The sequence below is a fragment of the Leucopleurus acutus genome, assembly GCF_964270905.1.
Source record: "Leucopleurus acutus genome assembly, chromosome: 19".
Lineage (NCBI taxonomy): Eukaryota > Metazoa > Chordata > Mammalia > Artiodactyla > Delphinidae > Leucopleurus > Leucopleurus acutus.
In genome coordinates, this window is record NC_139161.1 from 6,800,258 (window position 1) to 6,825,815 (window position 25,558).

Sequence of the window (25,558 nt, forward strand, 5' to 3'; positions counted from 1 at the left end):
CAAGAGGAAGGAAGTAAAACAGATGTTCAGGAAATGGAACCTGTGGATCTGGTTCCTAACTGCTGTGGGATGAGGGAGACAAGGAGCCCAAGATGGTGCCCAGGATTTTGGGGGACAGTGGTGCCACCCCCCAAGACAGATGGGGAAGGGATGAGTTCAGGGCTGATTATCTCAAGTTGAAGATGCCTGCAGGATCCCCAAGTGCCTGATCCCCACTCCCCGCCCCGCCCCACCCAAATCTATCCATTGTTTTCATTGTAGTTTCTGGTTTCTGCTTTGGTGTTTGAAAAATTCTCTCACCTGAAGCTTATATAAATATTCACCTACAACTTTTCCTGTTGTTTCTTGTGGTTTATTTTTTTTTTAACATTTACATCTGTAACTGGAATTTATTTTTAAGTGTCAAGTAAGGATCTGTTCCTGTTTTACAAATATTTAAACACTTAGATCAGTGCCTTTCCTCAATGATTCAAAATGCTACTTAAATTATTTAGTAAATACTTATATGCATATACCTTGAATAACGCAGGTGGGGTGGGGGGGGGTGTTAGGGGCGCCGAGCTTCAGCTTCAACCAACCCGGATCATGTAGTCCTGTAGTATTTACAGTTCAAAAAATCTGCGTGAAAGTGAGCTGCAATTCAAACACTGGTTGTACAGGGGTAAACTGTACTTAATCCTAACACAGTATGGACTTTTCCTGAACATTCTGTTCTTTTCCATTGATCTAATTATTCTTTAGTTTTTTTTTTTAAGTCTTTATTGAATTTGTTACAATATTGCTTCTGTTTTATGTTTTAGTTTTTTGGCCCCAAGGCATGTGGATCTTAGCTCCCCGACCAGGGATTGAACCCACACCCCCTGCATTGGAAGGTGAAGTCTTAACCACTGGACCACCAGGGAAATCCCCATTCTTTAGCTTTTTATGATACTTAATATGAGAGTATTAACTTATAACCCAATTTATTAATTTTTTCAATATTTCCTATTTTTCTTATCTATATCTTCTGATTTTTTTCTGTAATCAAAATGTATTGTGTAATGAAATGTTTTTCTACGACACAATTTAATGCCATCAGTTTGCTTTGTTTTAATGTGAAATGTTCATATTATTTTTTCTTCCAAACATTCTGTAATTACATATTTAATTTCTCATTGATCCAAGATTTAGGAGAGTTTCAGTTTCCAAGTGGCTGCATTTCTGTATTGTTTTGTGTTATTGTAGTTTATACTGTGCGTATTAATTGTTGGTTGTCTAATGTTATCGGTTTCCAGTTATTCTGTTCGTATGACATAGAATTTAGTATATAAGCTATTAAATGAGTCTTTATTATAGTTTGCTCTAGTCTCACTTGTCTTGCAAATGTCAAAAATAGAAAGGTATGTTAAAATCTTTAAAAGTTATGTTTCTAGAAATTTCTTTTCAACTTTTTTGCTTTATATGGTTTTAATGTTATTTTTTTCAGTACATCAAGGTTCCAATCATTATTTTTTTCATGTGAATGGTTTCCTTTATTAGTTAAGAGCTGCGTTTGGCCCATGTCATGTTTTTGTCTCGATTTCTACTTTGCTAGATAGTAATATTATAAATCTACATTTCTGCCCATGCTTTAAAAATTCTTATGAAAAATTTCAAACATACCCAGAAACTGAGAATAGTAAATGAACCAACCTCGATCCATCAGTTATCAAGATTTTGTTGCATTCACTCTATTAATCCTTTTATCCTTTTCTTTTTCTTAAGTATTTTTTTTTAAATCATTTATTTATTTATGGCCGCATTGGGTCTTCGTTGCTGCGCGCGGGCTTTGTCTAGTTGCAGTGAGCGGGGGGGCTACTCTTTGTTGCGCACGCAGGCTTCTCATTGTGGTGGCTTCTCTTGTGGAGCACAGGCTCTAGGCACGCGGGCTTCAGTCCTTGTGGCTCGTGGGCTCTAGAGTGCAGGCTCAGTAGTCGTGGCACACGGGCTTAGTTGCTCCGCGGCATGTGGGATCTTCCCGGACCAGGGCTTGAACCCATGTTCCCTGAATTAGCAGGCGGATTCTTAACCACTGCGCCACCAGGGAAGCCCTTTCTTAAGTATTTTATTTTTTTTTATTTTTATTTTTTTTTGCGGTACGCGGGCCTCTCACTGTTGTGGCCTCTCCCGTTGTGAAGCACAGGCTCCGGACGCGCAGGCTCAGCGGCCATGGCTCACGGGCTTAGCCGCTCCACGGCATGTGGGATCTTCCCAGACCGGGGCACGAACCCGTGTCCCCTGCATCGGCAGGCGGACTCTCAACCACTGCGCCACCAGGGAAACCCTTTATTTTATTTTATTTTATTTTATTTTTCTTAAGTATTTTAAAGCAATCCCAGACATCACATTGTTTTATCCCTACATACTTCAATAGTCATCTCTTAATTAATTATCTTTTTACAGTTGATTGGTGCAAATCAGGATCCAAATAAGGTCCAAACACACAGGATTTGGATGCCGGGTCGCTTTTTAATCTAAAGCTGCCCCACCTTCCCTCCTCTCCTACCCCATGCCATTGACATGTTGAAAAACAAAAGGTCAGATTTCCTGTAAAATGTCCCACATTTTGGATTTATCTTCTTTGTGGTGTCATTTAACTTGTTCTTCTATCCCAGATATTTCTTCTAAATTGGAAGTTACTTTTAATGCCTTGATTTTTAAATCCAGGTTCAACATTTTGGCAAAAATACTTTCAAATGGTGCTGTGTATTTTTTTTTTTTTTTTTTTGCGGTACGCGGGCCTCTCACTGTTGTGGTCTCTCCCATTGCAGAGCACAGGCTCCGGACACGCAGGCTCAACGGCCATGGCTCATGGGCCCAGCTGCTCCGCGGCATGTGGGATCTTCCCGGACCGGGGCACGAACCCATGTCCCCTGCATCGGCAGGCGGACTCTCAACCACTGCGCCACCAGGGAAGCCCGGTGCTGTGTATTTAATATGTCAGAAGGTACATAATATGGGCTTGGCATCAGGAGGTGACAGCCTGATCACTGTCAAGTGCTTCATCAGTCTTTCATATTATGGTCTCATCCATTAATGATCTTTGCCTGAATAAACTACAGTTGACCCTTGAACAACCTGCGGATTAGGGTTGCTGACCCTCCTCTGTCAAGTAATCTAAGTTTACAGTTGGCCCCTACCCACCCACAGATTCAACCAAGCTTGGATTCAACCCACCTTGTATGGTGTAGTTCTGTAGTATGTACTTATTGAAAGAAGTCCACATATACATGGACCCATGCAGTTCAAACTCGTGTTGTTCAAGGGTCAACTGTATTTCATTAGGGATTACAAAATAGTGCTTTTTCCAATGTTGCTTTCTTTCCACATAGTTTGTAAAGCACTTTCTATCATTAACTAGGTCTATTAGTTTATCGTGAAATACCATTGTTTAAATTAAAGCAGGATAAATGCATATTTTTTTTCCTTCAATGCCGGTTTTTAGAGTAAGGAGTTGGAACCCTTGATATAGCCAATGTATCCTTCTTTAACTTTTTCTTTGGCCACGCCTCTGCTTGTGGGATCTTAGTTCCCCCACCAGGGACTGAACCCAGCCCAGCAGTGAAAGCACCGAGTCCTAACCACTGCACCACCAGGGAATTGCCTTTTATTTTTTAAAGGATGGACAGCTTGTAGTTGGATTTTAGCTGACCCAGTTTGAATTATTGTCTTCTAATAGAGGTCTTTACTGATCCATAATCATCCTAAGTATGTTTGGTTCTGTATTTATGCTACTTACGTTTTTGCTGATTTCTTTAACTTTTGCCATATAGGATGTACTTTTCTCTCTTGTGACTTGAAAAGCATAATCCTATTTTACTAGTGATAATTTTTAATGTAAATCAATGCATGCTCAATGCAAAAACTTCAAATGATTCAGGATATAAAACTTAAAAGTGCCCCAATCCTTCCTAAATGCCTTGGACTGAGAGCACGTTGTCAGTTTTTCACTGTTGTTTCTTCCTGAGTCTTCCAAAGGCTCTCCCTCATGTGCTAGCGACCCCTCCCTTTATGTTACAAAACTTTCATAGGACTCATGTTGCTTCTTCCCCTGAACACACGTTCTAACCACACTCCAAAAGCAAACTCAATGGCTTTTTCTAAGATTCCCACGTTTTCACTTGTCTGAATCTCTGCATCTTCAGCTGGATGGCTGGGTGCCAGTTCAATGATTCACAGCTTGGGGGGAGGGAGCGAAGGGTACTCGTTTTGTGCATTAAAGTCCATCTGGCAGAACTACTGCTGAACATCAGATTATGTTACGACTAAAGCAGCTCTAAGTGGAACATGCCTTGCTCCTCAATTACAGTTTACCTTCGGCCTAGCCCTTGCCCTACAAATTAGGGGTGATAGTGCCCCCGGCTTCCTCTGCTTATGTCCTTTAAGACTACATTACTTTTTTGAGCGTTATCAGCAACTGTTGATCTTCTCCAGTAAATTCTGGAATCTCTGGCAGAAGTGTCACAAAATTATTGGCCTGTGCACATTACCCTTCCCCTGGTAGGTTTTTTTTTTTTGGTCTTCATTGCTGTGCCTGGGCTTTCTCTAGTTATGGTGAGCGGGGGCTACTCTTTGTTGTGGTGCACAGGCGGTGGCTTCCCTTGTTGCAGAGCACGGGCTCTAGGCGTGCGGGCTCAGTAGTTATGGCTCGCGGGCCCTAGAGCGCAGACTCAGTAGTTGTAGCGCACGGGCTTTGTTGCTCCGCGGCATGTGGGATCTTCTGGGACCAGGGCTCAAACCCGTGTCCCCTGCATTGGCAGGCGGATTCCTAACCACCGCGCCAGCAACGAAGCCCCTCGGTAGGTTTTTCCTACAGGATTTAAGCCATATCAAGGCATGTCAAGCCAGATGCCTTTGCTTAGATCACTTTCTTACCAAGAAACTTCCCAGGTTACCTCATTTAATTCTCATTACAATCGTGATGTTTGTAAATGAGAAAAGGAAAGTCCCGAGATGGTAAACGATTAGTCTAGAACCAGCAACTAAATGCAAGGGCAGGCATAAGCAATAGGCATACCAGGTCCTCTGACTTCAAGGGCAATAGAACTTTTCCCACCACCTCATCTTTTTTTTTTTTTTTTTTTTTTTTGCAGTACGCGGGCCTCTCACTGTTGTGGCCTCTCCCGTTGCGGAGCACAGCCTCCGGACACGCAGGCTCAGCGGCCATGGCTCACAGGCCCAGCTGCTCCGCGGCATGTGGGATCTTCCCGGACCGGGGCACGAACCCGTCTCCCCTGCATCGGCAGGCGGACTCCCAACCACTGCGCCACCAGGGAAGCCCCCACCACCTCATCTTACTTTAAACCACCTACACTTCCTGGCATTGCTCAGGAGTCCTGCTAACTACAATCAATACTAGGATCTTTTTTAATGAAACGATGGAATTAAAATAATTTCCTACGTTCATATACAAAGCTATAACAGGTTTTAACTTTGTGACAAAATTTCTTTTCATACCACATTTAAACTGAAGAGCTGAAGCACAGAAAAGTAGATCCCTGCTGCTATTCGCCCTGCTGTTACATCTGCATGTGACTTACTGATGGACACGTAGAAGGAAGCACTCCCTAGGAATCAATGGTTTGAAAGCAAAGAGAAAGTTCAAGGCAATCAGTAGATAATGATTCCTCTTTACCATATTCCAGTGAAAAACACTGTCATCGACCCTACTGTTATTTGTTAAGATTTCAGCAGCCCTGGGGGCTCAGCAACCGGCTCCTACAGGCCCTCGCCATTAGGCAACAGCACACACCTATAGGCACACCTTTCCATTTTAACAAAAGCTCCGCTCCCAGTGAGGTAACTCCAGAGTTTAACTATCTCAACCACAAAGGAGCAGACACACACAGCACTATATAATTATTTTTAATGTCCAGAGTTTATAATTCAAGGGCCAGAACTTTCTCCCAGACTCAAGTTTATAACTGCTCAATTGGCTGGTGAGGCCAGTAGGGATACTTCTTCTTATCTAATTTGGTGTCTGGGAAGACTTCATTCAAGTCCTCAATGGTCATCTGATCAAATGGAATGATGTTCTTCATCTTCTCCAGCTAGAAAAAGACGGGAACTGTGTTAAGATAAATAGGGCTGCAGAGATGCAAAAAAGAATCCAAGGCAGGTGAAAGATGTGTGGCCGTGAAAGAGAGGAAATATAAGCAAAGGCCTAGGCTCATCCTTACCTCTTTCTTGTATTCCTCAATCCTGGTCTTAGAGAGAGACAAAAACTCAGCACAAATTTTCACCTTTTAAGAGAAGGGAGAAATTCTGTTTACAGAAACGTAATCACACAGTATGTCCTCCTCTGCTGGTTTCTTTCACTCACATAATTATTTTGAGGTTCATCCACGTTATTGCGTTTATTAATAGTTCATTCCTTTTTATTGATCCTTCAAAGTCACTCCACCTTAACCTTACTAGGAAGAAACAGAACTGTCAGGAATTAAGAGAATTTTAGAATAAGTAAGAGCCTCCAATACTTACATCTTTTTCTTCTTCAGCATCCACCTGGGCAGTATATTTATCCTCCGGCACAGGAACCTTCAGGGCATTAAACTACAAAACAGTGACAGTGAGTTGTCATTAATATAACCAAGAGCCCCCAAAAGGGCTCAAAGCTGCTAATCGTAATAGAGCGTATAAAAACACATTCTCCATTCAGGGAGGAAGCCAGCATGCATCTAGGGCGTCGTAGTGGAAAGAGTACTAGACTACCAATGGAAGCTCAAGGTTCTTCTCTGCCCCATCACTAACTAACTGGAGACCGTGGACAATTCTTTATTACAGTGAGCTTCAGTTTCTTCACCTGATAAAGAGAGTTGGACTTGATGACCTCAAAGAACCCTGCAGTTCTAAAGAAATTCTGATTTGTTTTTTTTTAAGAATTCTGCATTTTATTGCACTCAAATAACATTGAACAGAAGACGTTTACATTATTTTTAGAAAATCCATTGATGTTGCCCAGCTTGGCATATATTTGTAAAAGACAAGGCTCATTCATTGAGATATTTGGAATTGGAAAGTATTTGAAGTTGACCACAGCATAATGAATCCTCAGTGTCCAGAGTTCTAGAGATGATTATATACAAAAATCCAGAAAAATTTACTTTACACATTTATCAGTTCTATGTCACTCCTAAGTTTCCCTAAAAACATATGGCTTTATAAAAAGTAGTGTTCTAGGATTTCCCTGGTGGCGCAGTGGTTAAGAATCCGCCTGCCAATGCAGGGGACACGGATTCAATCCCTGGTCCGGAAAGATCCCATATGCCATGGAGCAACTAAGCCCGTGCGCCACAACTACTGAGCCTGTGCTCTAGAGCCCATGAGCCACAACTACTGAGCCCGCATGCCACAACTACTAAAGCCTGCATGCCTAGAGCCCTTGCTCCGCAACAAGAGAAGCCACCGCAATGAGAAGCCTGCACACCGCAATGAAGAGTAGCCCCCGCTCGCCGCGACTAGAGGAAGCCCGCGTGCAGCAGCAGAGACCCAACACAGCCAAAGAAACGTAGTGTTCTATAATTCACAACAGAAAGTAAGAGCTTTATTAGATGTTGAGTAGCAACTCTGTATTACCCAGATCACAGGTTTAGAAAATTATTGTTTTTTTTCTAATGTATTACTTTGGGTTTCACTATACCATGGTTCAGCATTAATTACTACAGTGTAACAACGCTCTCTAATGATAAATATATAAAATCTCTTTGATTTTCATCTTTTTTAAAAATTTATTTATTATTATTATTTTTTTTGGCTGCACCACACGGCATGCAGGATCTTACTTCCCTGACCAGGGATTGAACCTGTGCCCCCTGCAGTGGAAGTACAAAGTCCAAACCACTGGACCGCCAGGGAAGTCCCCTGATTTCTTTTAAAAGAAACCGTAGTGGACTGGCGTAAGTCATGTTTGCATAATGGAGATGGAGAAGATGGTCTCCTTAGAAGACAGCTTAGTGTTGTGGCCCCAGCACTTAGCACTGCACCTGGCACAGAGTGGGCCCTCAATAAGCAACTGTTGAATCAACAAACTACAGATGTTGAAATTTAACATCAGAAGAGGATAGGTGAGCAAGAGATCACAGCTCCAAGGGACATTAAAAAAGACAGCAGAGAAAAGAGGAAAACAGTAAAAGGATAGAAAAATAATGTTACGTTTGTTCTAAAAGGAGACAGGTGGGGAGCTAAGAAGGAACTCAGAGTTGGCCAGAAACATCCAACTCAAGGGCCCTCTGGCTCCCAGGTTAAGGCTCTGCCATACTGTTTCCTTGGATAAGAAGCCAGCTGAATGAAGAGACCCTGAAGTCTCTGCACCTATTTACCATTTAAATCTATCATCACAAGACCTCTGGCCACACCCATCTCTCCTGAGCCTCCTTTGGATTCTGGGTGTTAATTCCACCCCTCTTTCCTCCCTGTCATCCTGCCTGTGTAACTGTCCACCGTCCTGCTCCCCAAGCAGGACGTGTTACAAGACCAGAACTTTAGTTGCCTGAAGTCTCACCTTCTTCTCAAAGTCATCCACCAAGCCAGCCTTTGCCACATTGGCCTTGTAGTAAGCCCAGTCGACGGCAGGTGGCTTCTCAGGCAGAGCGGCCAACCTGATCACGCAGAAGAGCAGAAGTTAAGACTGTTCCATGAGCAACAAAAACTCCACACAGCAATTTCCCTGTTCCTTATTCCTATGGCCTGGGGCTATCATCACACTCTTCCCTTGGAGGGAGATCAAAGGAATGCAAAAAGTTACTTGTATTTGGAAAATGCATGGATTTCTTTATACTTTCTGCCGGAAGAACATCAAAAATTCATGTGCAATTCCAAAGCACATTTTGTTTCCACATGAAGTGACAGGTTAAGAGGCTCCCTCTCAGCAAGGTACTGACCTGGAGGTGAGGATCTCATTCCAGGATTTCAGGGAGTTAGCAACAGCCTTCTGGTTGGGGGGTATGATCTCCCCAAAAGCTACCCAGTCAATGGCTTTTAGAGCAAGTTTCCGTCCAGCCATCTAGAGATCCTAGAAAATAAAACTGGTCAGATCAAAACAGGACTCTTGGAGAGAATCGTCTGAAGGGCATCTTAGAAATATTCAGGTATTTCAGAAATAGATCAGCATCATATGAGTGGGTATATCTGTCAACTAAAGGAATTAGGATTACCAAATCAGAAAGAGGACAATTTACCTTTTCAAATTCAAGGTGTGCAACCTGGCATATAAATATATTCTCTCCCCACTAGATGGTCCTCCCCCTATTCCCCAATTCCTAACCTATCAAAGCCCAGTTCTCTAGTGTTTGCACTCCATGTACCTTTGGAAATACTGGTAATGCAATAGTCATGCATTACATAAAATAATTTAAATGCATTTCCACTCAGTTTGCGTTTTATTCACTGATTCTCCAGTGCATAGAACCTGACACATACCCCCATTTCAACAAGGCTTAGTTAAATAGGGCAGACTCTCGACCAAAATTCCCTCACCTGAAAAATGGGGATAATAGCCCTGCTTACCTAAGAAGGCTGTTAAAAATATCAGATGTAATTGTGCACATCAATTTGCTCTACAATCTTATACAAACTTAAGGGGCTCTCTACCCACTCCCTGTCAGATTAGTAATACACCTGCACCTTCCTATTCATGTCTGATGATCCCCTGCAGTGTTAGCACAAACCCTGAGTATACTGGCAATACGCTTAAAAAAGGTATTCAATGCATGTGTGAATGTGAGAGAAGATGGAAAGTGATTACAGCCATTTTTTTTAAACCAGGATAGAATATGGGAAAATAGTCAACTTAAACTAAATAAGATCAATGTCAAACATTAGGAAAAAGACTGAAATGTCAAAGGTCTTTACAAGTTATGGGCTGGATTACAAGGAAGATGGAAGAAATCTTCCCCAGGATCTCAAGACACGTGTCCAACACCTGCCGCTTCCTTTCACTCTCAGGATAGCTTATGTTTCCTGGAGTGGAGGTGAGGGGCATCTCTTTAAACACACCAGAGAAATAAGTGCCCTTACAGAGACTTTTCCACGCACAGAAGATAGGCTTCATAAATGGATTGCTGTCTCTTATTTACTGCTGAATCCCCAGCGCCTAGAACAGATCTTGCACAGGAAGTGCTCAGTGAGTATTTGCTGAATCGGTAAATGAACCCTGCACTTGAGAAGCTCTGAAAGCTCCACACGCTCGAATGCTGAAACCTTCAGAAGGGAAGGGCACAGCCCTCCAGCCTGCTGGGTGTCACTCAGCAAGCTAAAACGATCTCCCGGCAACGTTTCCGCAGCCTCCAAACCGGACTACTGAAGTCGGCCAGGCTCGGGTCGGGCTGGACGAGACAAGGTTAGTGGACGTGCCTCAGACGCGGCGGGGTCACAGACTGGCCCCTGCGACCTCGCGCTCGGGGGAGGGGAAAGGAAGGGAGCGCGGAGCAGCATCTACAGCCGGGACACTGCCAGCAGGGCAACCGCAGGGCCCGGCGTCCTCGGTAGGGGCGCGACAAGGGTCGGGCCGAGGTTTGCAGGCGGCAGAGCAGAGAAACCCCCTGGGGTCGGACCTAACGCCCCAAACCTCACTCACCTTCACCGACCCCAGCGGCCCACAGTCCACAACACCAAGGAACGGAAGTGGGTCACCGGAAATCCTCCCCTCAGCCAGCCCCAAAGCCAAGGGGGCGGGCCCTATTTCTCAGGTCAGCCAATGGTGATGGGGGCTGGTTCCGGAAGTCCCGTCCCCGAAGGCGGGCGCCTAGCCTCTACTGCCAGGGTCCCCGGGAGCTGGTTGGGGGCGCTCCCGTCCCTCTCCGCCGGCCCCTCCCCCGCCGATGGGCCGGCCCGGCTCTCCCTGCCAAGAGATGGGCCGGCCCGGCGGCGCGCGGGCAGCGGCGGCGGCGGTGGCGGCCCAAGATGGCGGAGCTGCAACTGGACCCGGCGATGGCGGGGCTGGGAGGGGGGGGCGGGAGTGGGCTGGGCGACGGTGGCGGCCCGGGTCGCGGGCCCCCCAGCCCTCGCCCCGCTGGCCCCACGCCCCGCGGGCACGGCCGCCAGCCCACCGCCGCCGCGCAGCCGCTGGAGCCGGGTCCCGGACCGCCCGAGCGGGCAGGGGGCGGTGGAGCCGCCCGCTGGGTCCGGCTGAACGTGGGCGGCACCTACTTCGTGACCACCAGGCAGACCCTAGGCCGGGAGCCCAAGTCTTTTCTCTGCCGCCTCTGCTGCCAGGAGGACCCGGAGCTGGACTCAGACAAGGTGTGCCCCGCCCTCGGGCGCGCCCCCGGCCTTCAGACCCCCTCGTTCCTCCTAGGCTTGTCCCCCGATTCCTGCAACACGCTTCTCACTGGCGGGCACCTCGGGCCGGGACCCCTTCCTCCTCCTATTTCCCCGCCAGGCTAACCCCCGGGGCTATTCTCCCCCATCCTCAGGCGCACGCGGGCTTTCTCTCTGACGCCACCCTTCGTTCTCAGCGGCTCCTTCCCCATACTGTGCCCACCTTCACCCACGAGAACCCATTCCACACCCCTTCTCCGTATTCCTCTCTGCACCTCTCATCCCAGCCCCTCAGGTCTGCATGAGTTTTCCCCTGGCTCCTCGTCAGCCCCTCACCGCCTGTGCCAGATGCATCCAGAACTGGGTCAGGGTGAGCTAAGGCATCTTTGTAGCTTTCTCAGACTTCCTCTCGGACCCCTCTGCCAAGTTGGGTGAAAGCCTGGGTCTGATGATGGCTTCGACAGCTGCAGGAAGTGCTTCTCATGATATCACACTTCTTTCCTGTGGTCCTGGTCCCTGAGCTCCTGTCTGGTAACTGTCATTGTTTTAGGTCGATATTTGAGATCAGATACGTTCCTTGGAAAGAGGTTGTCATTTGCCAGTGCAAACCTAAGCTGACCCGTTAAGACCAGGGAAAATGAAACCCAGAGAGTGCTGTTGGGCAAGTTGCATGGCTGCTAACCAGAGAGTTGAGAGGTGACAAGGCGCCTAACCCGTTTTCAGTTTGAGCTGTTGTCTGAGTTGTTTTTTTAACTTTACACGTTCATCTTTTAGTTTCCGACTTAAAAGCATTGATCATTGCTTACAGCGCCTTGTATCCCATAGAGCACTTAGCTGTTACCTTGCAACAGAGCTAGAGTTGGGTAAACATTGGTTGATTTCACTTATTCATCTCCTGCCTCTCCTGTAATAAATCTCAGATTGAAGGAAACCTGTCCTGCCCTAACTTTAAAGAGTTTCCAAAACCTTGCTTATTCTAAAGGAATTATTTGATCTACCCCAAATTGTCCTTGTTGCAGTAGAAGCCAGTTTCTTCTTGTTCCCTTTACTGTAAAGATGAGTAGGATTAAAACTGCTCAGAGCCAAGTCCTGGCTGTGCCAAGCTTCCTGTGGGCACAGATCTGGAGTGTGTGAGTTACAGCTGCCAGTGCAGACTCCCACGGTTGTTGGCCCTGAGTTCTGGAGCATTGCCAACTGAACAGAGGTTTTCTTAGAATTAGGAATGTGATTCAGGCACAATAGAGAAGTCAGAATGTCCATCTCAAGCAAAAATTTAGATCATGCAACTATGGCATTTTCTTCCTCGGTTTCTTTATAACAAGTATCCCAAAGGAAGAATGTTGGTAATTGCGTCAGAGTAAAAATTTTAGAAGTTCAAGTTGATGCCTAGATGATGAATATGACTGTACATCTGTAACACCCTCCCTGAAATGATCTTGAAGTACAAGATACACAAAGCTAGGCTTCTTGCCAATAGTTTGTGATAAATATCTAGCAAAACTTGCCCTCTCACTCGTGTATTGTGACAGAGAGGTGGAAACCCTGCCCTGACTTAGCCTGAAAGCTCCACAGTGATACCCTTATGTTTGGTTGACAGGACGAGACAGGGGCCTATCTGATTGACAGGGACCCTACCTACTTTGGTCCTATCCTGAACTACCTCCGCCATGGGAAGCTCATCATTACGAAGGAGTTGGCAGAAGAAGGTAAGAACGATGTTTGCATTGGGCGTTTTCAAAGTTCAGGTCAAATCTTTAAAGCTGTTTCACAGATTTGAAATTTTTTTTCCCCACAGATTTTATTTTATTTTATTTTTTTCTGGCCGCGCTGTGCGGCCTGTGGGATCTTAGTTCCCCAACCAGGGATTGAACCCGTGCCCCCTGAATTGGGAGCGAGAAGTCATTCCACTGGACCGCCAGGGAAGTCCTGAGATTTGAATTTTGAGGTTTTCATCAAACTCACGTGCAGTAGATAGTGTAGGAAAGCTTTACGAAAATAAATAGGGAGCCTCCAATTACCTGGTCTCGTCCGAGAGGGTCTTGAAGGAGCCCCTTTCGGTTCGCTTCAGCCTCCTTCGGGAGAAGGAAGCTACGTAGCTCAGCTTTGGAGATAGCTTTGGAGTTTTTTCTGAACCTGCAGAATCGTCAGGACCCCTTTTTACATTTACTTATTGCTAGCCGTGAATGTCCACAGCCTGAAGCAACAAATCTCTGACATTTAGCTATTCGTACTTTCAATTTTAGTTTGAACTTGCAGCTGTAAAAGAAATAATAATAAAGGCTTGGCCTCATTTCTTTTAAGACTGGTCTCATGCTTCCTTGTAAATTTTTGCATCTGACCTAATTCATTCTCCAGCCCGTTGTCAGGTGCATCGTTATTTGACTCATCTTTTTGGTTTGTAGAGCATTTGGACCGTAAGTGGGTCTAGACATCTTTCTAAAAGGCTGTCTTGGGGGTGGGATAGGGAGGGTGGGAGGGAGACGCAAGAGGGAGGAGATATGGGGATATATTTATATGTATAGCTGATTCACTGTTATAAAGCAGAAACTAACAGACCATTGTAAAGCAATTATACTCCAATAAAGATGTTAAAAAAAAATAAAAATAAAAGGCTATCTTGGTCTCACTGAGGCGTTCCGTTGAAGACTGGGGCCTGCCCCTAGAGCCAGGGCACCCTGACCTGGGAGCTTTAGCTCTGCGTGAGAAAGCTGTAATGGCCGTGCTAATTAATGAAGTGGCTGCAGAACACTGCTGCTAAAACCAGTCAAAAGAGGAATCACTCTCCCTTTTTCTTCTCCTTAACATTTCAAATGCATATAAAGTAATGGGAATAGTGCAGTAAATTCCACCCAGCATCCAGCTTCAGCAATTACCAACTCATGGGTACTCTTGTTTCTTGAAAAGAGGAATCTGAAGCATCTTTTCTAATGCCTTAAAAAAATTCATTTTGAAATAATTTCAGATTTAGAGAAAAGAACTCCGTTTACCCAGATTCACCAATTTTTAACATTTTTTGGTCATATTTGCATTACAATACATTCTCTGTTTCCTCCTCCCTGCTCTTCTTCCTCTCCCTCTTCTAGTTTTTATTTCAGAACTATTTGAGCCTAGGTTACAGACTTCACCCCTTAATGCTGCAGTGTGTACTTCTCAAGAACAGGACATTCTCTCACATAACCACAATACAGTTACCAAATTCAGGAAACTTAATATTGATGAACACCTTAACTATAGCTTATATTCTAATTTTATCAGTTGTTCCATTAATGGTATTCATAGCAAATTTTATTCCTGGTGCAGGGTCACACATCCCATTTAGTTATCCTGTCTCAGGCCTTTGATATTTTGTTTGTTTTTGTTTTATTTATTTATTTATGGCTGTGTTGGGTCTTCGTTTCTGTGCGAGGGCTTTCTCTAGTTGTGGCGAGCGGGGGCCACTCTTCATCGTGGTGCGCGGGCCTCTCACTGTCACGGCCTCTCTTGTTCCGGAGCACAGGCTCCAGATGCGCAGGCTCAGTAGTTGTGGCTCACGGGCCTAGCTGCTCCGCGGCATGTGGGATCCTCCCAGACCGGGTCTCGAACCCGTGTACCCTGCATCGGCAGGCAGATTCTCAACCACTGCGCCACCAGGGAAGCCCAGGCCTTTGATTTTGTTTAGCATGGGATTCTTTTTTTTTGGATTGAACCCAGGGCCTTGGCAGTGAAAGCTGCGAGTCCTAACCACTGGACCGCCAGGGAAGTCCTATGCATGGGATTCTTTCAATGACTGCCTCTCATATTGTTCAAATAATAAGCATCTTGTTAAATTTGGTCCACATAAATTTACAGACACACACACGCACACACACACACACACAAACACACAGACCTTTGGTCATTTTTAGGACAAACTGGGCAGAAATTGCAAGCTCAAGAGTTGTCCAGTGGGACTAGTTCCAGGAACTAAGTGACATATGGTAAAGGTGTCCTGCAGCTCACGGGCAGGTGCAGGGAGAGCAGGGGAAGGTGCCAGGTGGGAAACTGCAGGGGTGAAACGGAGTAAACAGAGCACTGTTGACTCACTGCCGTTGGGGAAGAGGTCACGGGTGCACACCAAACAGCAAAGAAACATTTCCCAGGCTGAAGGAGTTAGACTAGACTTGCATTTGAAAGATAGAGTTCTTAGCAAGCTCATGAACTCCAGCCTCTTCCTGCCATTTTCTGGGGACTTGACACACATCTAACTACAGTTTTGGTCCTTCTAGGTGTGCTGGAGGAAGCGGAGTTTTATAACATTGCGTCTCTCGTGCGACTTGTTAAGGAAAGGATACGGGACAACGAGAACAGAACTTCACAGGTAATGGGTTTTGAGCTCTTAAGGGGAAGCTATCCCAAGTGGCTCTCTTTGTCCATGTGTCTGGGTGTGACTTGAAATGGATGATGTGATCTCTGGATGATGGCCAGAGCCCTGCCTTTCCCCGTAGAGCCGGAGGTCTCTGTGCGGAACACCGCCCGTCTGCCAGACAGACAGCGTGTACTCTGCCAGCCTTGTTCAGAACAAGGAAACAGAGGAGAAGAAATCACAAAGTAGACGAAACAGCCCCGTGTCCCCTTAGCAGAGCGGGAGGTTGTGGCCGCTCTCCATTTGGCAGTGGGAGGAGCCATTGCGCTTGAGGTTCAAAGCCTGTTCTTTCCGGCAGAGTATCTGTCTCCCTTCATGTCCACGTGGAGGCCAAACAAGGTCTTGCTTCCGCCTGTTGGCTTCTGTTTATTAGGACCAGCCTTCAGCCTGTGGCCGTGTCACATCGAGCTCCTGACAGCCTCTTGAAACCAGTCATGGCATAGACTTTGCAAGTGCTTTGTGAATCACGCTTCTAAGAAAATAATGTCAAGCTTCTCTTTTTATTATGAAGTCTGGATTTTTATGCTAACCTAGTAGATATGGTAACAAAAATCAAACAATTTGCCACATAGTTTGAGAACAGAACGGAAGGCAGTGAGGCACTCTTACCTCATTTCATGTCTCGTCACCCATCATGTGTCCTAAGTAAGTGGCCACAATAGCTTCTGTTAGGCCCTGGGGACCCCAACTGATAGGAGAAGGTCCACGCCTTCAAGAAGCTTAAAGTCTAGCAAGAAACACAGACACTCCCTTTCATGTATTTAGGCTCTATTTTAAGAGAGTTTAGCTGCAGTAACGGGGCAGAGTTGGACTCCAGCATGACTTGCCTCTTATCCCATCAGATACCGGTGGTGGTCGCTTCCTTGAGATCTAATCTATTGCAATATAGAATTTTCCTTGAAATAAGAAGGCAGTATGTTCCTTTTCAAAAGTAAAAAATAGTTCCTTGCTCTTTCTGTGTAAGACTTCATATATCAAAATTTTTCTGGCTCTAAATGGAATTATCTGGATGAATAACGGACACCTATGCTAAAAAATGAACTCTTTTATACATTTTATCTCTAGCACTTTGCAAAGGTGGAAAGGCTTATTCATTTAGTTCTCTTACATCTGCCCAATGGCTGAAAGGCTTCTTTTTAATGTTCAAAGATGAACTTGTATTTGGTTTGCAGATTACCATATGAAATATGATCTAGTGTCACCAGTCTTTCTGCCATCTCATAGTATATTTACATGGCATGTTTCACTATTATAGACACTTAATAGATCAGACGTTCTGAGAATATTGCCTCATCCTCAGTTTTCCACATTCCAAAAAACCCCTTTGATTGCTTAATATAAATATTGATGGTACCATAGAGTATGTCATTTGAAACCATTCGAATCACGGCCCCTGAACACTCTCAGTTCTTTACCATTAGCAGATTCCTTGAGAGCATCGTTAGATTTCTATTTGATGACAGCAGTTAATTAGTTCTCTAGATTCTGAGGCTTGTGGATTTATACCCAGTTGGAAGCTTTTTTATTCTAGGAATGTCAAGACCCTTTTGATGTTAATTGATCTTTCCGTCTGTCCTCTTTATTTAGTGGAACTCTGGGCAATGGATTTGATGTTGTTCAATGACGTCCCCTTTTGCATTTGTCCCAAGTGGCTCTAAGGCTGAATGTGGATTTCCGTGGCTGTCCCTTCAAACACGTTATCTCCTTTAACTTGTCTGCTTTGAAAGGAGACGCACATGGCAGACAATAGGGCGAAGCCCAAGATGTGGGGGACCTACTCTGCCCTTTCTCAGTGACCTCACATCTCTTTTACTGGCTGCCACCATTCTATTACTCTGCTGTCCTTGGTAGTATTTTTTGCTAGGTGATTAATCTTGGTGCATTTGAGAGCACCAATGGTTTACTTTGGAAGAGAATAAAAAAGAGGCAGCACACATATCTTAAACACCTGGGACTTTGACAGCCGTGGCCACTCTCAGGTCTTTCGGATGCTCTCCATCTTACAATATAAAACATCTGGTTGTTTCCGAAATGCGTGGCTAAAGTAATTGGAATTGTCAGAAGATTTGTCCTGTATTTTACATGGAAGAAAATTTTTTTTACCTTAGCACCTTGTTTAATGGTAGCTGTACCTCATTTAGAAGGACAAAGTATACAAGAAAGATTATAATGTTGTCAGGCCGATCTGGGCTCAAGTCCCAGCTCTACCTCCAATCCCCTTAATCGCTGTACAGCTTGGGCAAGATACTGTGCTCCGAACACCAGTGTCCCATGTGTAGAAGGAAGCCAACACCTGCCTTCCAGGACTGCAGTGAAGATTAGACGAGAAGGGTGTCACACTCGGGGCTTGTAGCACTCAGTGATCAGTAGCTGCTTTTATTTTTCCAGTATTCCCCAAGTTGTTCTAAAACGAATTTTCTAGGTAGCTGAAGCCAGCTTGTCCTTTTGAAAAAGTGTTAAGTTTTCATCATTCTTCAGGGAATAGTCCATATTTCCTTAAAATCCGATTGAACATAACTGACCCCTCTCTCCATGACCAGGAGTCGTTGTTGTGAACCTGGATTGCTGTTTGTGCCTTATGCCCTCTGGGATGGGCAGTGAGTGTGCAGCGTTGCACCCAGCACTGAATGGTCCCAGATTGCTAAATACCGAGTCCTCCTGTGCGTCTGTAATTGTCCTTCTGGGAACTGGAACTTCCATCTGGCGAGCTTGCCTCCCTGCAGCCACCCTGGCTCTCTCGTGACTGGCGTCTCGTCCCCCATGGGCCAGATCACAAGTGTCAGTGAAGTGCAGGGGCCTTAGTGCTGCGGCCGTGGGGCATCGATTTGAGTTGCTCTGCCTTTTGGCTTTCGGTTCTAACTTACGTTCTAGAGAGTTGAGTCTGGCCAGCAAATGACCTTTCTCTGAATCTTTGACACCAACTGGGTGACCAACAGTTCAATCCTGTCCTTACCCTGACCACCCAGAGTCAGCGTCAGACTCCACGGGTCTCAGATGCCAGTCATAAGTCTGGGTCCCCAGCCGCCTGCACTCTGTCTGGCTTGGTGACAAATTCAGGGGCTCCCACAATGCCCCCTTCACGTTCAGTAATTTACTAGACTAACTCGTGGAATTCAGGAAATGCTCTACTTACTATAGTTTATTATGAAGGATACAAATGAACAGCCAGATGGAGAGATTCATGGGGTGAAGTCCTAAAGGGTCCTGAGCACAGGAGCCTCTGTCCCCGTGTAGTCAGCACGCGCCAGCCCCCAGCTGCGCAACACACGGATGTGTTTGCCAACCTGGAAGCTCCCTGAACCCCATCGCTTTTTTCAGGACGTTCCATTTGGTAGGGAAGGTTGATTATATCATTGGCCTTTGGTAATTGAACTCAATCTCTAGCCCCTCCCCCTTCCCCCAGGGTCACAGGATGGGGCTGAAAGTTCTAATCCTCTAACTCCCTCAGTCTTTCTGGTGACCAGCTCATTAGCATACAAAAGACACTCCCCCCATTTATTTATTTATTTGTTTGTTTGTTTTGGTTGCAGCATGAGGGATCTTTTAGTTGCGGCATGCGGACTCTTAGTTGTGGCATGTATGTGGGATCTAGTTCCCCGACCAGAGATCGAACCCGGGCCCCCTACATTGGGAGCGAGGAGTCTTACCCACTGGACCACGAGGGGAGTCCCCAAAAGATACTTCTGTCACTCGAGTTTCCAAAGGTTTTAGGAGGTCTGTGCAAGGAACCAGGAACAAAGACCAAATATTTTTTTATTATACACATATCTATAGCAGGAATGTTACCATGTAACACTGAAACACTTCCAGGTAGCTTCAGCAGAGGGTAGAATAGCTTGAACATGTGTATATTATGGGGTCCCTATTTAATGTATTATTCCCATATATAAGGTAACATTCTGGATAAACCAAGATATGGTCTGCATTTTCAGCATGTATGTCAGCTATAGTGACTGAAAAAGAAAATGTGACTTTCTTGTCCAGAGCAGTTTTACTCTTATTTTCTACTTTGGGAAATAGATGAAGTCTTCAGTTTATCAGCATATGGTCACTCACATGATTCATCCCTCCAGAGTTCAGGATTCTTTTATTTTATTCATGTTCTTGGACCCCTTATTTTCTTCTTGGGTAAGTTTTTATTGAAAAACTACAGTGCTGCTTGCAAAGGGGATAGTGGGTGGCCGCCAAGAAAAAATTCCAAGCAAACTCCTTTCCAGTCTTTATTTTTTGGAGAGTCTCACCGAGGCAGCTGCAAACTGCTGTGCCCTTGAAACCGGTCCTCAAAGTCTGTGTGTGGTTGTCACAGGGCCCCGTGAAGCACGTGTACAGAGTCCTGCAGTGCCAAGAAGAGGAGCTCACGCAGATGGTGTCCACTATGTCTGATGGTTGGAAATTCGAACAGGTAATGTTTCTTTCGTGGGAGCAGCCCTGTATCTCAGTCTCGGAGCCAGTCACCGTCTGTAGCCAGTTAATCACCCTGGGAGTCGGGTGGGGGCCAGGTGTGATCCTGTTCCAAAACGGAGAAAGAGCCGCTCCACGTGGACTCTTTGCGTGGTAGGACGTGATGAGTTGGGGAGAGCTGAGGGTAGGCTTGTGTGTCCCAGCTTCATATCCAGAGTTTCCGCGTGGTTCTGCCCAGAGAGAGCCAGCCAGTTTGTTTAGGCTTGAAAGTGCCTCTCTGGGCTTTTTTCCCTCAGAGGGATTCCTTTCAAAAGTGCTGTGTTTATAAAGCAGAAACTAACACACCATTGTAAAGCAATTATACTCCGATAAAGATGTTAAAAAAAAAGTGCTTTGTTGACACATTCTAGAATAAGTAGCTAAAGAAGACTAGGGTTTAGCAACAACCCTCCCTTTGCTTATCCCAGGGTCAGATCTTCATCGTTCCGAGTGTGTGCGCCCTCCACCATGCACGGCGTGGCCAACAGCTGTGATGTGAAGGGATCAGACATCAAGGAGGATGGCGAGGTCCTTTCCATTCACTCTGGGTTTCTCTTTAGCTTTGTGCTTGTGACCTGACTGAGGCATCAACAGTGTCTGAGAGCCAGGATTTTACTGCTTTCTTCCACTAGATGGCAGAATTGTTCATCTGCTGTCTTCAAGGGAGGCTGAGCATGAACAGAATGACTGTTATAGATTCAATGAATCATGCCTGTTTTTAGGTAGATTTAAGAGGCCAGCTGAACTGTCACCATAAGCTTACCTTCTTAAATAACAGTTACTCTGTGTGTTAACAGTATTATGTTATAGATCAAACACACAGGTGTCTCTGTCTCCAGAACCAATACTGGATGATTCCTCACACTCAGCTCCACTGCGGAATCAGTGCTACCTGTATGTGGCAGCCTAGTTCTTGTTCAGGTGTTCTTCAAAATGTCACCATACTTCCACTCCAGAAGTAGTTTTTCCCTGGTATAAAGTTTCAAAGACAAAGGATACTATAACAACTTTTTTTTTTAAATAATAATTATTTATTTATTTTTGGCTGCATTGGATCTTCATTGCTGCACTCGGGCTTTCTTTAGTTTCGGCGAGCAGGGGCTACTCTTTGTTGTGGCTCGCGGGCTCTAGAGCTCAGGCTCAGTAGTTGTGGCGCACGGGCTTAGTTGCTCCGCGGCACGTGGGATCTTCCCGGACCAGGGATTGAACCTGTGTCCCCTGCCTTGGAAGGTGGATCCTTAACCACTGTGCCACCAGGGAAGTCCCTATAACAACTTTTTAAAACTATTCTTTGTGAAACTAATGAATAATTTATCCTGTTTTTCTCATCTTATTGATGTGCTGTGGGAGGACCAAGTCTGTTCCGTTTGACTCCATTACACGGAGGAGGAAGTTAAGGCCCAGGAAGGCTGAGGTGTCCGCAGCCCGGTCATACAGCAAGTCAGCCATGGTCTCCCGACTTGAGGCCTTGCGGACTTGCCAGGATGACCACACCCTCGGGCTCAGCTTCTCCCTCTCTGCATCCGTATTTCCTCTTTAGACTAGAGCCTGAGTTCAATTCACCAAAAAGGTTAGAAGTTCCAGCAGCATTTGGCTTGAGCAGCTCTTCAGTGACTCTCGCGTGGTGCTTTCCAGAGCCTCCCGAGCTCCGGTCTCCTGCCTAGGACTTCTGCTTAAAGATGAGCCAGCTCTGTGTAGGTGTTTTGGCTGAAGCAAGTGTCCGTTTTCATTCACAGAAGCATTCTATTTCCCCTCAATGTTTGCTAGAAGGAATAATGTGACCGTATCAATCCTGGCTGCTGCCTTTGGCACTGTTTCAAGTGCTTGGGTGAGGGGACAGTGGCAGAACTCACACTTTTCTTTGGGGAAGCCTGGTGCACAGCTGGGATCCAGTTATCCCCTGGGGCCTTAATAGACCCAGAGAATTCTTCATCCTTTGAGAAGCAAAACAACAAAAGTTCAGTGAGGAGGAGGGTTTGATTTGTGTTCCACTTAAATATTTTAAGATCACTATTTGTATGTTCACCATATTCTTGTTTTATCAGCTAATCAGCATCGGATCTTCCTATAACTATGGAAACGAGGATCAGGCAGAATTCCTCTGTGTTGTCTCCAGAGAATTAAATAATTCTACCAATGGCGTTGTCATTGAGCCGAGCGAGAAGGCAAAGGTAAGTTCCTCCCGGCTCTCGTCTCTGGCCCTTTGCCCTCGGCCCCTGCGCAGGCCTTGCCCGAACTGTTGCCCACAGGTTCTTCCCTTTCCTTCTCAAGCCAGCTTTGCATTTCCCCTTCATTTTGGCCTTTGGACTGTTGTAATTTATTTTTCTTTCTTGGCTGCGTTGGGTCTTCGTTGCTGCACGCAGGCTTTCTCTAGTCGCGGCGAGCGGGGGCTACTCTTCGGTGCAGTGCGCGGGCCTCTCTCTGTCGTGGCTTCTCTTGTTGCGGAGCACGGGCTCTAGGTGCACGGGCTCCAGTAGTTGTGGCTCGCGGGCCCTAGAGCGCAGGCTCAGTAGCTGTGGCGCACGGGCTTAGTCGCTCCGTGGCACGTGGGATCTTCCCAGACCAGGGAACGAACCTGTGTCCCCTGCATTGGCAGGCGGATTCTTATCCCCTGTGCCACCAGGGGAGCCCCTGACTGTTGTAAATTAAATCAGGACTTTTGGAGCAGTGGCAGAGGCTTTTAGTTAGGACATGTGAACCAAAATAGGGTAGTCTTTTCCCAGCCTCTGTCAAATCAATGAAAAAGCTTATGGCCATTAATTACCATAAGGTGAGAATTCTGAAACTCAAAATTGGAAAGTATTTTACCTTTATATTTTGAAACTGTTCTCTCTCTCTCTCTCTTTCTCTGCCATCTCAAGAGAAAAGGTGTTTGGTTACCTTTGTGATTCCCCCGCCCCCTGACGCCCTGAAGTTACTGGAAAATGGTTGCACACTGTTATCTTGTTTCCTCCACTGTGCCCCCTCGTACACAGACACACATACATGCTTCTAAATCATCAGTGTGTGGTGAGCCCGGACCGTGTCCTTTCTCACAGGGGAAGTGGTCCAACAACACGTAAACTTAGGCCTGGCCGTGTTCAGCAAAAGTCTTTTACAACTGCAGTGCTTCAGGGGCGGTTGCCTGGCTTCCTGGGGTAACAGCGATTGTCGTGCTGCTCCGTGGGGTCCAGTGGAAAGCGGCTCCGGGGCTCTTTCTCTTCCCTTGGCGGTCCGGTAAGCTACCACCGCCCAAAAGCAGTCTGCATCCAGCCTCCAAGCCTCAGCCCTCTTCCCCACCTTCCCCTTCCAGATTCTTCAGGAGAGAGGATCTCGGATGTAAAGTCCGGAGTCCTAACCGACGAGAGAGCAACCCAGCAGAGCACCTCTGTGAAGTTAAATCTTGCTCCTGTACAGTAACCGAGCTACTGCAAAGCAAAGCTGAGCCTGGCCCCCCGGTGGAGAAGTGTTCTGGTCAAAACCAAAGGAACCCCAGCCCCACCCACAGGAACCGGAAGACAGAGGCCGCTTCCGGCTGCAGAATACCTTTTCAGTACCTGCTTCTGTTTTCTTAGCCAATGTTACAACAAATCTTTATGAGAGCAGCTGGGCCGGGTTCTCAGCTGGAGCTGATCTAGGGCTAGGGGGAGGGGAAGAGGAAGGCCTGGGTCTTTGCACATATGCTGTGCTTCAAGGAAGCTGGAGCAAAGGAAGAGGTTTTTCCCTGCGCCGTGCCATGTTTCCACCTGAGTGGGCCACGTCGGACATTAGCAGCTGCTTTGTAACACCATCTTTCCCGGCCCATGCACCCCCAAATAATGCAGCAGATGCAAAGGGTTCTAGCTTCAGGTTGTTGAACTGAGGTTTGGATAGAGTTGCCAGAGTACCCCACATTCCTATGAACAAAGCCTCTTGGAGGAGGGGGAGGATAGGGTGTCCTTGGTGGTGGTTGGAGACTGGGGATCGCAGCTCTGGATTCGGGGCACCCAGCTGCTGCCATGTTCAGCTTTGCGTCATTTGTCTCCAGCAGCCTGGACCCCCCAGATAGCTTGCTTTCTCCCCAAGAAGAGGTTTGAGGCAGGCGGCACCTGCGCCGAATCAGACAGACAGACAGGCGCTTTAGGTAGTTGATGTAACTGCTTCTGCAGCCTTTTCTTGCCCTCCATTGGCCCATCTTCCTTCCCTGACTTTTTAAACTGGGGCTGAGGGTAAAGGGACTTTGGACCCTCGATGGCTTGGGGTGGGGCCGGCTGTTTTCTTTGAAAGTTGCCAAATGTGTTACATTGTCGTATCCAAAAGTGGTATCATTTTTGTGATCGTCTCTTGGAAATGCCTTGACCAAAAGTGCGATATTTGTGTCTCTTCTTGGTTTCTGACCTGGGCGGCGTCAGTGAGCCCCACCCCCCGCCATCCCCCATAGTGTGTGTGGGTTTGCTGGGCAGTCTGAGGACTCCCCCGTCTCTGACCTAGCCCTCACCACCACTTCTTTCTGTGGAGTGCCAAGGCGTCGAGGATCAAACGCTGTTGGACCCAGAGGAGGAAAGCCCTCCTTTGGGCTGTGCCCTCGGAGCTGGTAACTGGACTCTCGAAGCTTTTGAGTCTCGATGAGCAGTCGTGGAACGCAAAGGGACCAGAGAATCCTGACTTTGCCCCGGGTGACTTTCTTAGGGTGGCAGATCGCCTGGAGGAGGGGGAGGTGCCCGTGGGGAATGCTCCATCCATAAGAGCCCCTCAAGCCCATGGCTCCTGGGCGCTTTCAAAGCTGAGGTTCTCTCTGCTCCACAGCTCAGCTGCTTACTGCGTGGGTCTGGGGTCATGGTGTTTTGGAAATGACTATCGACTAAGCCAGATGTCTTCCGAGCCTGTGACCTGCCCCTGCCCAGGTGGCCTAACCCTTCTCCAGGATTCGCACGTTGCCCTCACGTGTCTGTGTAGAGTAGGGTAGAAGTGTGTATCCAGGGCGTCTGCTGACACGCCATGACTGCGCACCAACGTGAACGTGCACGTCGGCGCCTCGGAAGTCTGGCCCGAGCCCAGGATTTTTACAGTTGTAAAACGTTAGAGGAACTTCTACCTACAATAAAAACAGTCACCCCTTCAGAAAGGTGACAGATGTCCATCCTGTCATCTTTCAGGGAAAAAAAAGATTTTGAGTGAGTCAAGGAAAAGCTGCCCTGAGTAGCACAGAACGATGGGCGAGGTGCTCTTTGGCCGATCTGAATAAGAACCGTTGGACTGAAAGGAGGGAAAGCAGCTGCATGTGGGGCCTCGTGGCCAATCAGGTTTGCTTTCTGGGGCTCACCTGATGGTCAGCCTCTGGTCCCAAGCCAGCAAGGAGGAGTGAGGAGGTGCGGGCACTGTTTCTTTCATCATGCTTCTCAGAGGCACTGTTTCTTTCATCATGCTTCTCAGAGGTCCACCGTGGAGCCTGCGAAAAGACTGCTGAGCCCCTTGCTAAGTGATCTGAGGAACTAGAGGGCTGCC

The 25,558-nt window shown here is 46.5% G+C and overlaps 2 protein-coding genes across 2 annotated transcripts; one reads left to right on the forward strand and one right to left on the reverse strand.

The window, feature by feature from the left end:
- Window positions 1–5,872: 5,872 nt before the first annotated feature.
- On the reverse strand, window positions 5,873–10,645 carry ATP5PD (ATP synthase peripheral stalk subunit d). The gene is made up of 6 exons (XM_082860212.1): window positions 10,592–10,645; window positions 8,898–9,028; window positions 8,519–8,615; window positions 6,499–6,570; window positions 6,198–6,260; window positions 5,873–6,068 (listed from the first exon to the last, which is right to left on the reverse strand). The coding sequence occupies exons 2-6, from the start codon at window positions 9,017–9,019 to the stop codon at window positions 5,937–5,939; spliced, it is 486 nt and encodes a 161-aa protein (XP_082716338.1). The 5' UTR covers window positions 9,020–9,028; window positions 10,592–10,645; the 3' UTR covers window positions 5,873–5,936.
- A 272-nt stretch (window positions 10,646–10,917) lies between these two features.
- On the forward strand, window positions 10,918–25,421 carry KCTD2 (potassium channel tetramerization domain containing 2; the record flags this gene model as incomplete). The annotated part of the gene is made up of 6 exons (XM_082860543.1): window positions 10,918–11,256; window positions 12,872–12,980; window positions 15,519–15,610; window positions 19,962–20,057; window positions 22,141–22,266; window positions 23,388–25,421. 6 exons carry the CDS (start codon window positions 10,918–10,920, stop codon window positions 23,415–23,417), a joined length of 792 nt encoding a protein of 263 aa, XP_082716669.1. The 3' UTR covers window positions 23,418–25,421.
- Between the last annotated feature and the right edge of the window lie 137 nt (window positions 25,422–25,558).